Source organism: Malus sylvestris, chromosome 14, assembly GCF_916048215.2.
Source record: "Malus sylvestris chromosome 14, drMalSylv7.2, whole genome shotgun sequence".
Lineage (NCBI taxonomy): Eukaryota > Viridiplantae > Streptophyta > Magnoliopsida > Rosales > Rosaceae > Malus > Malus sylvestris.
Window position 1 is genome coordinate 29906266 of NC_062273.1, and position 14707 is coordinate 29920972.

Below are 14707 nucleotides of genomic sequence, written 5' to 3' on the forward strand. Positions count from 1 at the left end.
TAACCGTTTGATCAAATTTCAAATATCCGAATTCATTGATTGAGTGGATTTGATGAAATTTAATGGTTAAAATTATTCCGAACATAACGTCTTCAAGCATCCGTGGAGTTCATTCATTGGATTAAATCGATGACAGTGAAGCCCACGTGGCCCCATTTTTCATAGGTTATGAGGGCATTTCCGATAGGGACTCACGGTTAAACTTGTAGGGCCGTCCAATAAAAAATTATCACAATTTCAAAAGAGTAATGTTAGAAAAACAAAATTTATAAACAAAATTTACAAATTAAATGACAAGTCATTAATATGAAATGAACATGTTTATCAACGTTTAAGCACCAATCATCAACTTCCATGTTATTTAATTTATAAATTTTATCTATTAATTTAATCTTCGTTGCATTACCCTTTTTAAAATATTTGTGGTGAGAGTGGGGTCAAAGTGGCCTTTTGTCCTACTCAAGTTTTTCGGGATACTTCCAAGTTTTAAATCATCCACATTTTTAGTTCAACTATAAATTACAATGCATGAACTAGTTGGTTTAAGGCGCTATTAAAGACACTTCAACATAATCATTACACACTATTTCTGTTATAATTTTATATTCCTCGTCTAAAACAGCTCCTATAGTTTATAGTAAATTGTAATTATGCAATAAGATTTAAGTTAATCACATCAAACGAAGTTGGCAAATCACAAAGTTAAGTAGTAGTTAACATCTGATTAGGTATGAATCGCTTTAAGGACGTGGCAAATGGTTTGGAACTCCGAAGTGGTCCAGAAATGGAACGTGTAGGTGCAGCGCAAACCTTTGACAACTAAGGAGAAATGGAGTAATGGCATATGGCCCCCTGATCGGATCGGACCCGATAAGCCAGTAACTATATAATCTTATCGTCTTTACACAATTCAATACGATTTTTGCTTGAAAGCGAAGTAAAACAAGGGAGCAAAGAAGCATAAGGAAAGAATTGCTGTTGGTATTGAAGTTGACCGACTGGTGGTGGACACTGGACAGGAAGATGGCTTTTGGCTTGGCTTTCTCTTCTCATGCGCTCTCATTTCTCCACGTACATTACGATTATGATTCGTTTGACGGACACTTCGAGCAATAAAACATAAACTTGGGTAAACAACGCTTGAATCGCTTTATCTGTAAAACACTTATCACAAAACTGTAAGATTTTTATATTTTGCTAACTAATAATAGTAAACACATCAATAAATGATATTATCTACACTAAATAGATGAAAGACTAGACTAACCGTAATAATATAATGGAATATAAAACATTTCACTTACAAATTGAGAGAAATACTATTAAATTGTAATATTAAGCGACAAAAACGCTATATTGTGTTAATTTCTCCTCTTATATGAGCTGTCCTATTGAGTGTCCAATCAAAATTTCTCTCGTGAAAAATAACATTGTTCATGTATAGCTTACGTTTCTACAGAGGGTAGGCCATACCAAGCAATCGACCTAATTCAGTAATTTGCAAATATCATAATTATTGATGAGTAAAATTTTCATATATTATTGTTTGGGAAAATCATATTTTGTAACCAAAAGTATATTCCTTTATTCTATCTCTCTTATCACAATAATTTTGATTACAAACTTTCTCTCATCACGTTATCATAACTTTGATTGCAAATTTTGGCCCCACCAGTGAGTCAGTGTCAGGGACCCGAACCAACCAAAAATAAAAAATTAAACTAATTTCACAACAGATGTGAAAAACGGGAGGAAGGCTTGCTATCTGCTAACTAAAAGACACTTCACGTGGTAGTCCAATATCCTAATAGATAGGATATTGAATTTTTATTTATGTGGTTCGAAATTTTTTACTTTTTTTAATTATTATAATAATTTCGAATCTTCTCCTCTTAATAAAAAGAAAATTTAAAAAAAAAGCAAGAAAAAGAAAAACTAAAAAGACACTCTTCTGTTCTAATTCCTATGGCTTAAATACAAATGCAGAAGGTTTTCACCTGTGATCCCAAAATCACTTACCACTTTGTATTCGTAATTTGGAGTTTGGAGTTTGGAGGCATATACTCATACAGATACAGAAACTTTGTAATTTCTTCCTTTAACGTCTGATCCGTACATGAGTAGTGTGCCAAAACTGGACAAATAAGAGAAGATTTCACTTCATAAACTTTCTAATTTCAAAAATCATCAATGGAAGATAGATGTTTTTTCGCTTAAGGGACGCTGAACAGGCAATGAAGAGACACTAAGACGTGTTTTCTTACCTATTTAGCGCCCTTAAGTGAAAAAGGTTCTACGTATGTACGAAGAAAAAGGTTCGACCTACGTATGTATGCATACTCACTGTTGAGAGTTGTCCCACATCGGTGAGGAACAAGGTTTGCTATGTGCTTATATGGTCTTGGACTACTCCCCATATTGCCAATCAGTTTTACGGTGGAACCTCAATTTCATCACTCACTAGACTTTTAATTCTGGGGCTTTCCACCATTTCTAGTTTTCTCTTTCTAGAAGCAATGCCATTTTCTGATGCCATCTACACACAGCAATGCAAACAAGGCAAGTACAAATAAGCAATTGTTAAATCCACATGAACAAAGTAAAACAGGAAAAGTTACTACTTGAAGAAGATGCAAGATCATCTAGACTAGTATATGTCATCAAATTCTTCTGTTCAAACTTCAAACCAATCAAGCAAGCAAGCTATCTTTTATGGTTTCAACTTAGGAAGCGATTTTCGTTTCAACTTAGGATGTGACCCTTCTCTCCCATCCGTCTTTTGATTGAATAAATCAAAAGAGAATCAACAGACAGAAATAAACAGGATTCCAGAGAAGAAAAAGAAGGGGCGTGCAGAAATCGTTTTCCTTCAACTTTCTTGATTGCTGAATAAATATACAATTGACATGCAAGATTTACTTGTGCAGTGCCATTGTTGGACTAACAAAGTAGGGGTGAGGATCGGAGATCAAGAAATATCAAAGAGCGACCGTTTTCGTTACCTAGGATCTATCTTGCAAAAGAACGGAGAATTAGATGGAGATCTCAACCATAGAATACAAGCTGGATGGATGAAGTGGAAGAGTGCATCCGGCGTGTTGTGTGACCGCCGTATGCCACTGAAGCTCAAGGGAAAATTTTATAGGACGGCAATAAGGCCGGCGATGCTGTATGGCACAGAATGTTGGGCGGTGAAGCATCAACACGTACACAAAATGGGTGTAGCGGAGATGAGGATGCTTCGTTGGATGTGTGGGCACACGAGAAAGGATAAGATTAGGAATGAGGATATCCGGGGTAAAGTAGGAGTAGCCGAAATTGAAGGAAAGATGAGAGAAAATCGGTTACGGTGGTTTGGACATGTGCAAAGAAGGCCTACTGACGCTCCGATTAGAAGATGCGACTATGGGACAGAGGTTCATGGCCGAAGGGGCAGAGGAAGACCTAGGAAAACTTTGGAAGAGACCCTAAGAAAAGACTTAGAGTACTTGGATCTAACGGAGGACATGACACAGGACAGAACACAATGGCGTTCTAAGATTCATATAGCCGATCCCACTCAGTGACTTGGATTTTCCAAGTCTCCAACCGAGAAGTTTTCCTCACTCGGGAAATTAAGGGAACACTACCTCAACCTATATGCTCCACTCACAAAGCTTCAACATACAAGCTTCAACAAAAGAAAATTCAAAGAACTTAGCGAAGAAGGCTTTGGTGTATTTAACACAATACGTTGAAATGAAGGAAAGCTTATTTATTGATATCCCCGATAAGTTACAAATATGTACATATACTTGAGTCAAAATAAACAAACAAGAGGGAGCCTTCACAAAGGTTGCTTAGGAGAAGTCTCAGCAGTCGGTAGAGCCCCAGAAAGAGAAGGCACCGGAGGGGGATCATTCGGAGCCTCAGTACTGGACAAAACCCTAGAAGGAGGAGGCATCAGAGATTGATCATTTGGAGCTTCATTACGCGGTACAGCCCCAGAAGACGAAGGCAATAAATGCCTTTGGAACAAACCCACAAATCTCTGATGATCAAGTAAAACCTGACCATCAGATTCCTTCATCTGGTCAAGCTTCCTCTTCATGTTTGTAGCATAGTCATGTGCGAGCCGGTGCAACTGTTTATTCTCATGCTTGAGCCCTCTAATCTCCTGTTTGAGACTCATCACTTCAGCCGCCAATGATTCAACTTGGCGGGTTCGAGCAAATAGGCGTTGGGCCATATTAGACACAGAACCTGCACACTGAACACTGAGAGCCAGAGAATCCTTAACAGACAACTCATTAGACCGTTTGGAAAGTAGTCTGTTATCTTTGGGAGTGAGAAGGTTCCTGGCCACTACCGCAGCGGTCATATCATTCTTCATCACGGAATCCCCAACGGTAAGAGGACCAGTAGGGGAGACGAAAGATGGGCGCCATATGTTGTCTGGAGAAGGCGGGGCTGCCTCTTCAACAAGGTTCAAGTCAAAACGACGGTCGGAGGGGCCAGACATTTTCAAAGGTGTTGAAGAGAGAAAAGGTCAGACAAATCAAGATCTTAGAAGTGCAAGAATGGAGCTTCTACTGGTGGATATTCAAGTGTGCTTTGGAACTTAATGTCAGCCCCTATAAAAATCTGCACTCGACGAAGCTTCAGAAATCAAAGAGGCGCATGCTCAGAAATCGAAGAAGCGTTTGCTTTCTCAAAAGCTGGGCTGCTCAGAGAACACGAGGGTCGATCTCAGAAATCGAAGAGGTGTTTGCTTTCTCAAAAGCTGGGCTGCTCAAAGACCACAAAGGCCGATCTCAGAAATCGAAGAGGCTTGCTTTCTCAAAAGCTGGGCTGCTCAGAGACCACGAGGGCCGATTTCAGAAATCGAAGAGGCACCTACTTTTCCAGCCTTGTCAGCACCTGTCACACGCACACTCAGCTTTGCGGAAATTATGGGCATTCTGTCGAAGATTTCTGGCGAAGTAGAAAGCACATGAATCGTACTGTTCAATCACCCACTTCCCACACGCAACAGTAGCTCATGGGTACCAAAGAATTGCAAAGAAACAACACTAACAAAGTTTAGACACATAAATTTTGAAGGTCTAGCTACCATATTATTACCCACAAGGGTAAAGGAACAGTAACACTGCTGGATAATTGGAAAGTCCCGGTGTGTCAACCTCTGTGCTTCGTGGCAAGGTAGACTAGCAAACATGTCCAACCTTTACTCACATTCGAGAAAACACTCCTAACAAGATTGCTTGCTCCAAAATCGAAGAGGCACCGCCATCCGAATCTCGAGAGCCAGACTCCTAACATGATTACTTTCTCAAAAATCGAAGAGAGGGTAAAGGAACAGTACCACTGCTGGATAATTGGAAAGTCCCTGTGTGTCAACCTTTGTGCTTCGTGGCAAGGTAGACTAGCAAACATGCCCAACCTTTACTCACATTCGAGAAAACAATCCCAACAAGATTGCTTGCTCCAAAATCGAAGAGGCACCGCCCTCCGAATCTCAAGAGCCAGACTCTCAACATGATTACTTTCTCAAAATCGAAGAGAGGGTAAAGGAACAGTACCACTGCTGGATAATTGGAAAGTCCCTGTGTGTCAACCTCTGTGCTTCGTGGCAAGGTAGACTAGCAAACATGCCCAACCTTTACTCACATTCGAGAAAACACTCCCAACAAGATTGCTTGCTCCAAAATCGAAGAGGCACGACCCTCCGAATCTCGAGAGCCAGACTCCCAACATGATTACTTTCTCAAAAATCGAAGAGACACCGCTCTCCGAATCTCGAGAGCCAGACCCCCAGCAGGATTGCTTTCTCAAAAATCGAAGAGGCATCGTTCTCCGAATCTCGAGAGCCAGACCCCCGACAGGTCTGTAATATTCACACGCAGCATCAGCTTTCCAGATACCACAAACCACTTTTTCAAAGTGCTCTGACAGAGTTAAAACATGTGAAGCTGGCAGCCCCCACTACCGTGCTATAACCAAGCAGGGTAAAGGAATAGCATTATTACTTGATGTTGGAGACTCCTATATATGTCGACTTCCATCCCTAACGGACAGACAGACCTGCAAAAATGCTCAACTCTTTCTCTTATCTGAGAGGGCACTCCCAACAAAGCCTTTCGAAATATTCAGCTTTCTTTCCTCCCGATAATACCTCTGTAAACAAGCTATACTAGAGCAAGAATATCTCATATCATCAGGGTTAAAAGCAAGAGTATCCCATATCATGCTTTTTCCCTGTCTTTTCCTTTGGCCTTGTTCTTACCTGCAAGACAAGGAGAAAGAGAGCAATCAGTCAGCACTTGGAATCAAGCTTCCAGCCAGGAACTGACTGCCTGGAACCCCTTACCTGATTACTTACCTGGCATTGCTCTCGAGTACTCATCTTCAACATCTTATGCTTCCAGGGAAGATACCGCATCTGCCTGAGGAACAGATAGGGCAAGTGAGAATGATACAAGGAAGCATGTGGAGACAAGCGTAACAGCACACGTGCCGATACATCCACTACTCTATCAAAAGCAAAAGTATCCCATATCAGCAGGGTCGAACATACTCTAGATTTGATGGACTTGTTTTGACCCTCAAATTCTTCAGTCGGCCTTATACTCTGGAGGAAACCAGAAAACCCTCCAGCCCAGTTCAAGAATAAGCCTGTGGAAAGTTACTTCTTCAAAAGCAAAAGTATCCCATATCATCTCTCCTCATTTTTCTTCTCTTTATCCTTCATGCTGCCTGCAAGATAGGGAGACTGTGAACAATCAGCCGGAGCTCTGATTGCTTACCTTGTCTGTCACCTCTTTCAGCAGATCCCCCAGCTCGGCGACTTGGGGGACTCCTACTACATGGTTTGTATCTCGCTTGACCAAGCATGAAACTACAAGTAAGCTTCAAGTGAAATTGATACATTACCTTGTGCATCTCCACCAGTTACAGATACCACCCCTGGATGGAGGAAGAGTACTTCCAGAGAAGATGCCACATCTACCTATGAGACAGATAAGGCAAGTCAAGACGATACCATACTCCGGTACTTAGAAGTTTCGTGGCTACGAGATCATTCTCCCACAATATCTCCTAATGTCATTTGTACTAAATCATTCACTTGTACTCACTAAAGGAGAGCTTGAACCTATGTACTTGTGTAAACCCTTCACAATTAATGAGAACTCCTCTATTCCGTAGACGTAGCCAATCTGGGTGAACCACGTACATCTTGTGTTTGCTTTCCTATCTCTATCCATTTATATACTTATCCACACTAATGACCGGAGCAATCTAGCGAAGATCACAAAAAGTGACCGTTTTCGCTACCTAGGATCTATCTTGCAAGAGAACGGAGAATTAGATGGAGATCTCAACCATAGAATACAAGCTGGATGGATGAAGTGTAAGAGTGCATCCGGCGTGTTGTGTGACCGTCGTAGGCCACTGAAGCTCAAGGGAAAATTTTATAAGACGGCAATAAGGCCAGCGATGTTGTATGGCACAGAATGTTGGGCGGTGAAGCATCAACGTACACAAAATGGGTGTAGCGGAGATGAGGATGCTTCGTGGGATGTATGGGCACACGAGAAAGGATAAGATTGGGAATTAGGATATCCGAGGTAAAGTAGGAGTAGCCAAAATTGAAGGAAATATGAGAGAAAATCGGTTCCGGTGGTTTGGACATGTGCAAAGAAGGCCTACTGACGCTCCGGTTCGAAAATGTGACTACGAGACAGAGGTTCGGGGCCGAAGGAGTAGAGGAAGACCTAGGAAAACTTTGGAAGAGACCCTAAGAAAAGACTTGAGTACTTGGATCTAACGGAGGACATGACACAAATGAGCGCAATGGCGTTCTAGGATTCATATAGCCGACCCCACTTAGTGGGAAAAGGCTTTGTTGTTGTTGTTGTTGTTGTTGAGAGAATGCAACCAGTTGAAGATTAAATTACCTGCGGAGGAGGGCCAGCACAATCAGATGGAGATGGGTCCAAAACAACAGCAACAGAACAATCCCCGTCATCTGTTTCGACTTCAGACAGTGGAGTCCTGTAATATTAAACTCAATTTATAAAAAAACTCAGTTAAACAGATAGTACTAGCTACCACAACAGATGAACAGAACAAGAAACAATTGACATACTTAGGAATTTTGATCACACCAGTCAGGAACTTCTGCTTGATAAGCTTCACCAATCCGAACTTTAGACGTAAATGGCTCCGGGTACTTCAACATAACTGCTATTGAACCAATAAAAAAGGCAATGCTGACTAGAAAGGAAACACAACACACCATGCTCCTGACTTTTGCACACTCTTCTCTTGCAGCAAATACAACGCGAGCTCCAACCAAACAATCGACGAGAAGATTGCCTGTCAGTCCAGGGTTTTTGTCCAAGAGAACCTGCAGTACATCAAGATGCATTAAGCAAAGAGTGTGCGGAATAACTTACTTGATTAAAAAGAATATTTTTACTTGAAAACCAGCAGTAAAAGCAAGAGATGGAAATTGACCTTAGGGGTGCTTAGAATGAGATAACAGTCAAGGTTGAGATACTTGGCAGCCACTGCAATTGCACAACAATGGTTACTTTGGATGCTCCCTATCGTTATGACACAGTCTGCACCATTTGCCACGGCATCGGCCATCAAGAATTCCAATTTTCTGACTTTGTTACCGCCCACTTGCCTTCCCGAAAGATCATCACGCCAGATATTCACAACGAATCAATGAATTACACCTCGAAAAGAGCTTATCGAAGTTTTGATTAAGAAAACTTGCATACAAAAAGCAGCGTATTTATTCAGAAGTCTCAATATTTGATTAGGTGGAGCTTCGGGCTTGTTTAGGACTGCATTTGTAGAAAGAACTTTGGCTCATAAGTGCTTATGCTAGAAAGGCGCTTCTCCATAAAGCACTTCTAAGTTTTTCTAACAAACGTAGCTAGTAAGTGCGTTTTGGCTTTCAGAAAAGCACTTTTAGCCGTTCGATAATCATTTCCAAACAGACCCCAAAAGTCACACAATTTACAAAAGCCGAATGGGATTTTGTGTAGGAAATCAAATACCAGTGAGAAAAAAGCAAAAGCAAGTACCTTTAACCAGACCTCGGTGTTGGGGGGCAAATTGGGAAGGTTCCATTTATGAATTGGAGTTGGAAACTAGAAAGTTATTGGGGATAACAAATAACAAACAGAAACAGTAATCAAATAGTAGAGAAATAAAAGCAGAGGAAGAAGAGAAATGGGTTTTACTTGTCCGAGGGAGAAGGTGTGAGAAGGGATGGACTTGATATGGGATGCCCAAGACGGAGGAGCGTAGGCCTTCTTGGTCAGGAAGTCCATCGCCACCGCCTTCACAGCGGTGTCAGAGCTGTTGGTGTCTGCGTCCACTTCCATTGTGTTGATCGGATGAACGGGGAAGCTGCGACTGCAAGGCATGTCATTTTATACATGGTTTCTGCTCTCTTTGCATCCATGGTCTCTGCTTTCTCTTTTACACTATTCTCTGTTCTCTGAGTAACACAGATTTTTTTCTCCTCTTTGAGTAAATATTGTTTAGGAATGTGATCGTGTAATTCTATAAATAGGAATTCAATAGGGTCCAAAATAGGGAAAAACTATTGGTCCAAAATAGGGGGAACGCTATTGGACGACGGATTCTTAAGCAACAGGTAAAATTGCAATTCACAACATTAGATAGAGAGATAGACACAACACAAACAACAATCATATTTCCATTAACAAACATGCATCAGAGCACAAGGAATTACAAATCTCCAATACAACTACTCTTATTTAATACGAGATAATTTCTTATGCATCCTTCAGTACAGCATACACTTCAATTTGAGGATTTTGATCTCACCCTTATAAACTGAGCACTTCTTTGATTTATCTCGAGCCTTAGAACATTTTCCCGAGACCATCAATCCGAGGAACAGATTCGTTGACATCCATCCGACGCCAATTTCCCAACAATGGAGCCATCTGTTCTACCTTGTCGTACAACCCAAGTAGCCCGCCTGTGTGTATGAAGAGGACCCTTCTTCCTTCCCACTTCTTTGGATTCTCAGCCATGTCTTTCATCATTCCATAAGCAGCTTTGCCACTGTACGAGGAACACAGTAATTGATTAAAATTCTTGACTGGAAATATAAAGTACACTCATGAATTTTGGTAATAACAAAGTGGAAACTAATACTGCTACGGACCTGTAAACTGGATCAAGAACAATCCCAGTGGTCGCAGCAATCTCCTTGACAAAATTAATCTCTTCAGAGGTGTTAATTGCATAGCCCAGACCTTTGGCCTGTCGAACCACAATATATAATTACTTCCTTTTTTGGAGTTTACAGTTTAGGATATAAATTGCAACCATTATAGTAAGATCAGCCTCAAAAGAATATGTACTATGAATTAACAGACTAATCTGATATGATACTCACATTCTGAATGTCAACAATATTACGTGAATCAACACCTGCCTCAAGCCCGTCAAGTAGGCCTTGAACATAGTCGTAGAAGTAATCAGGGTCGTCACAGACAGAAAATGCGTTAACCTGCAGAGCAAAGGAACAAATAATTACATGACACGTCAGGAGTAGCGAATTGATTATCTACACAAAGGAAGCTAATGACATACTTTTGCCTTCAACGAACTGAGCCAAGAAGCCAATGACAAACCAGCAACTGAACCCCCACTGGAAATCGATAAAATAAAAACATTAATTAGGGGGAAGTGATATTAATCACAATCGACATAAACAATTATAGGGTGACATATATGCACTATCTTTCCATTTCACAAAAATAAATTGGAGTTAAATCCAATAAAAAATAAGAGATGGCATAGAGAACCTGCCACAAGCAACCACAATATCATCAAACTTTACTTTGTCTGTTCCACTCCGAAGCTGCTCCTCAATCTCACGTATTGCTTCAATATAGCCCCTGAATATAATAAAATACACAACGTGATATCAACAAAAACTAAACGACAGCTATTATGATCAACAGTGAGCACAAAATCAAGGAATATTGGATTTTCAAACTTTATAACCTTAAAAAAACATTAAACCATTATGAGAAACTGACACCTCAAAACCCTCGCCCCTCCTTCTCATTTAGAAGACCCCAAATATAAGGTTTATACCATATGATATTAGTCATCATGGATTATTGTGAAGAACATTTACCAGTACTAAATACAGATTAAAGCTTGAAAAGTCAAAAAAAATATGAAAGATTTCTCATTTCCAATATGAAGCAAAGATATTGCATCCAATTTAGGAACCCAAAATAATTAATGAAGAATAGATATGGCACTTGAAAGAAAATAGAGAAAATAAATACGAAAGTGTACAAAAAGAGTTTTGCACAAAACAGACTAGCCATGAAGATTTCAATCGAAATACAAACCCAATCTCACCAAGTTCCGAGGGAATTTGATCCTCCAACAGGAATAACATATGGCCTTCTTCCTTCTTTTAGTAGTTTTTCCTTTAAGAGATTAGTGAGAACCTGGGACCAAATTTAATATAAGAATCAAAATCACTATAGTAATAGAAATCGAAATATATAAATTCATTAATATCAGAAATACATGTTCTTGACCCCAAAAGAAATACAAAATGGTAAAACGGTAAGATAACTGGTTGTATGCTCTTTCTTCCCAATCTGTTGAGCGACGGACCATTTAAAAAAGAAAGATAACTTGATATGCAGTTCATAACAACCAAGTCTTAATAGAATTACTTAGCCAGTGATCACTGTTTTCAACTTCAGACTTGAACCATAAAAATATTAAAAGGAAAATTTAAAAGAAATAGACACTGTTGACAAGAAAGGAAAAACTAGCATACCCCACTCCCGATTTTTGCATACTCTTCTTTTGAAATTAAATCAACATGAGCTCCAACTAAACGCTCAACCAGGAGATTGCCAGTCAGTCCAGGATCTTGGTCGACAAGAACCTGCAATAGGTCAAGAGGCACTAAGCAATTTGATTATAAAAACAAGTCGTGAAACTTAGAGACATAAATCAACCTTTGAAGTACGTAGAATGAGATAGCAGTCAAGATTGAGATACTTGGCAGCCACTGCAGTTGCACGACAGTGGTTGCTTTGGATGCCCCCTATCGTCACGATACAGTCCGCACCCTTCTCTACCGCATCTGCCATTAAGAACTCCAATTTTCTGACTTTGTTACCGCTCAGTTGCATTCCCGAAAGATCATCACGCTAGATATTTGCAAATACTTCTGTCAGTGTAAAACCAGGAAAGTGAAGACATAAAACCAAAGTAACAACTCATATATTTACACCTCAAAAATTGCAAACTATAATTCTACACATAAGTCATGGGGGGCATAAAATCCACAAATCCAGCTCTGAAGTTTCAATAAAGTTATAAACTTCAACAAAAGATGCAACATTTTCATCAAATTCGCCGTTAAAGTCTCGATATTTGATTGAGTGAAAGCTAAATTGATTTGAGCATTCATCAGTAATAAATTAACAATTCAAAGTGTACATGAATCATTATATATCACAAAAATGATAAAACCCAAATGGTATTTTTCTATAGGAAATCAAATACCAGAGAGAAAAAAAGTAAAAGAAAATACCTTTAACCAGACCTCAGTGTTGGGGGGCAAATTGGGAAGATTCCATTTGTGAATTGGAGTCGGAAGCTGCGATAACAAACACAAATCAGCTGCTAATCAGTAATCAATACAATTAGAAACAGTAATCGCATGGACAAATATGAGCAGATGAAGAAGAGAATTGGGTTTTTACGTGTCCGAGAGAGAAGGTGTGAGAAGGGATGGGGTTGATGTGGGACGCCCAAGGAGGAGGAGTGTAGACCTTTTTCGTCAGGAAGTCCATCCCCGCGGCCTTCGCCGTCGTATTGGAGGTGTTGGTGGTGGCGGCCTCCGCTGCCATAGTGTGAATCCGATGAGACTGTAAGAGAAGGCGAGTGTGTTGGGGTTGGGATTGGGAGAAGACGGTGAGTTTGTTAATCGGAGAGAAGAGGAAGCTGCGACTAACCAACATTTCTTTTCATTCCATTTCCATGCTCTCTGTATCTACTCTATTTCTCTGACGCCATTTTTTTTGTCGTCTTTCCTTTGGAGTGTTTTTTTTTTTTCGTTTTTTCCAAAAAACAATTATCCTTTCGAATTATTTGTCTTTTTATCTTTACCAAAAACAATTATCGACAATTTTTTTTTGAAAAATCAAAATAATTTTCGGAGAACAAATTCAGATAAAAAGACAAATGAGAAATTATACCAATTTCAATAACCATTTTAGCTAATAGAATTATTTCTCTTTTTCTCTTTACCAAAAATGATTATCACTCTCTTGCATCTCTTGGTGTTGGATGCTCGTTATATTTTATTTTAGTTTTTTTTTGTTAAGCATTTAACCCCATTTGTTTAACCAAAAAAACGAAAGAAACAAGGAGTTGTGATTTTGTTATTGATAGGAGAAAAAAATTATATAAAATGACAGAAAAAATAGAAAAGAAGAGTAATTAAAGGAAAAATAAGAGACTAATTACATAATGTGAGAAAAGTACAATATTAAGAGAATATAACTTGTTGATAGCAAGTGGCACCCTTCCCTCACGGTACTACTTCACTATCGATCACCCATGAGTATTTAGCCTTACAAGATGGTCCTTGCTGATTCACACGTGTCCCATGCTCTATAATTATTATATATAATTCGAAATAATTTCATATCGAGTAATGTAATTAAGTTTAGAATCTTATTCTATTTCTATAGTTATTGTATATTACAATCTTATAATATTATTATTTATCTATATATATAAAGTGAGCACCCTAAAATGGTTAAACATTTAAAATACCATAAATTGCCCTTTAAGAATTTCATAAATTACAATTGAACCAAGAGAAGCTAAAGTATTTAACCATATTTTTATTTTGAATGAATTTAATATTTAAAATTATAGGAAAAAAAAACAAAACCTCCCACGTTAGTGGGTGGTTTCAAGTCATTAATTCATTTTTTTAATAATTTTTTTAAAATATGTAAATTAATTATTTAAATAAAAAATTATAAAAATGCCAATTGCCACACGCGTATGCATGTGGCAAGAGGCTAATTATATATAATTCGAAATAATTTCATATTTATTTAATAAATAATTTTATTAAGAATTATCTTCTAATTCTAAATTAACAGAATGGTTAGATATAGCCATTTTATTAGTTTGAGTTATGGCTATTAATTTAATTTAAAATTAATAATACTAAAATCTTCCTTTTCGTTTTTTTTTTTTTTTTGGTTAGGTTATAATGTTATAGAAAGCCTGTCGGCCCTATCCTAAGAATAACATAAAAGATAAAAGTGCAATTGATATCATAATGAAACACTCCTCTAGTTTCATCTAGAAAGGTGGAAGGGTGTCGAATCCCATTAATGGCTAATATAACTTACTAACCTTGACTCAAAAAAGAAAAAAGAAAAAAACTTGTACATAATGTGGCATTAGCTAATACCACTCGCTAAATTATAATAATCATGAGAACCATCTATGACACACACTATTTGTTTCTCAAGAACGTGATTGAAGATAACACGAAAAGTGTGGAAATAGTTCCCCTGCAATAAATTTGGAGTACTTATGAAGTTTGCCATCCCTACTCTTGAATGTGGTAGCTACTAGCCTAGTAGTGTAGTGTAGTGTA

General features: G+C 38.7%; 1 protein-coding gene across 10 annotated transcripts; it reads right to left on the bottom strand.

Annotated features, from left to right (window-relative positions):
• Positions 1-830: 830 nt before the first annotated feature.
• Positions 831-13084, bottom strand: LOC126599933 (bifunctional D-cysteine desulfhydrase/1-aminocyclopropane-1-carboxylate deaminase, mitochondrial-like). Of its 10 annotated transcripts, none has more exons than XR_007615312.1 (17): positions 12786-13084; positions 12614-12679; positions 12033-12227; positions 11849-11959; positions 11416-11507; positions 10845-10937; positions 10630-10687; positions 10433-10546; positions 10199-10296; positions 9853-10095; positions 9240-9499; positions 8500-8669; positions 8129-8389; positions 7938-8034; positions 2345-2536; positions 2020-2134; positions 831-1154 (listed from the first exon to the last, which is right to left on the bottom strand). XR_007615312.1 is itself a non-coding variant. In XM_050266412.1 (10 exons), the coding sequence occupies exons 1-10, from the start codon at positions 13041-13043 to the stop codon at positions 9891-9893; spliced, it is 1290 nt and encodes a 429-aa protein (XP_050122369.1). In that variant the 5' UTR covers positions 13044-13084; the 3' UTR covers positions 9706-9890. The 10 variants fall into 10 exon arrangements, 1 of the variants encoding a protein (XP_050122369.1); XR_007615313.1 differs by having other exon boundaries at positions 8500-8674; XR_007615308.1 differs by having other exon boundaries at positions 9081-9499.
• Positions 13085-14707: the final 1623 nt, after the last annotated feature.

What these genes read in the sequence shown, in the direction of transcription:
- LOC126599933 (XM_050266412.1), bottom strand. Translation starts at nt 13,043, where the DNA reads ATGTTGGTTAGTCGCAGCTTCCTCTTCTCTCCGATTAACAAACTCACC. An exon ending in ACACCTTCTCTCTCGGACAC is followed by an intron (nt 12,680 to 12,785) that starts GTAAAAACCCAA and finishes TTGTTATCGCAG; the next exon opens with CTTCCGACTCCAATTCACAA. An exon ending in ATGCAAAAATCGGGAGTGGG is followed by an intron (nt 11,508 to 11,848) that starts GTATGCTAGTTT and finishes ATTTGGTCCCAG; the next exon opens with GTTCTCACTAATCTCTTAAA.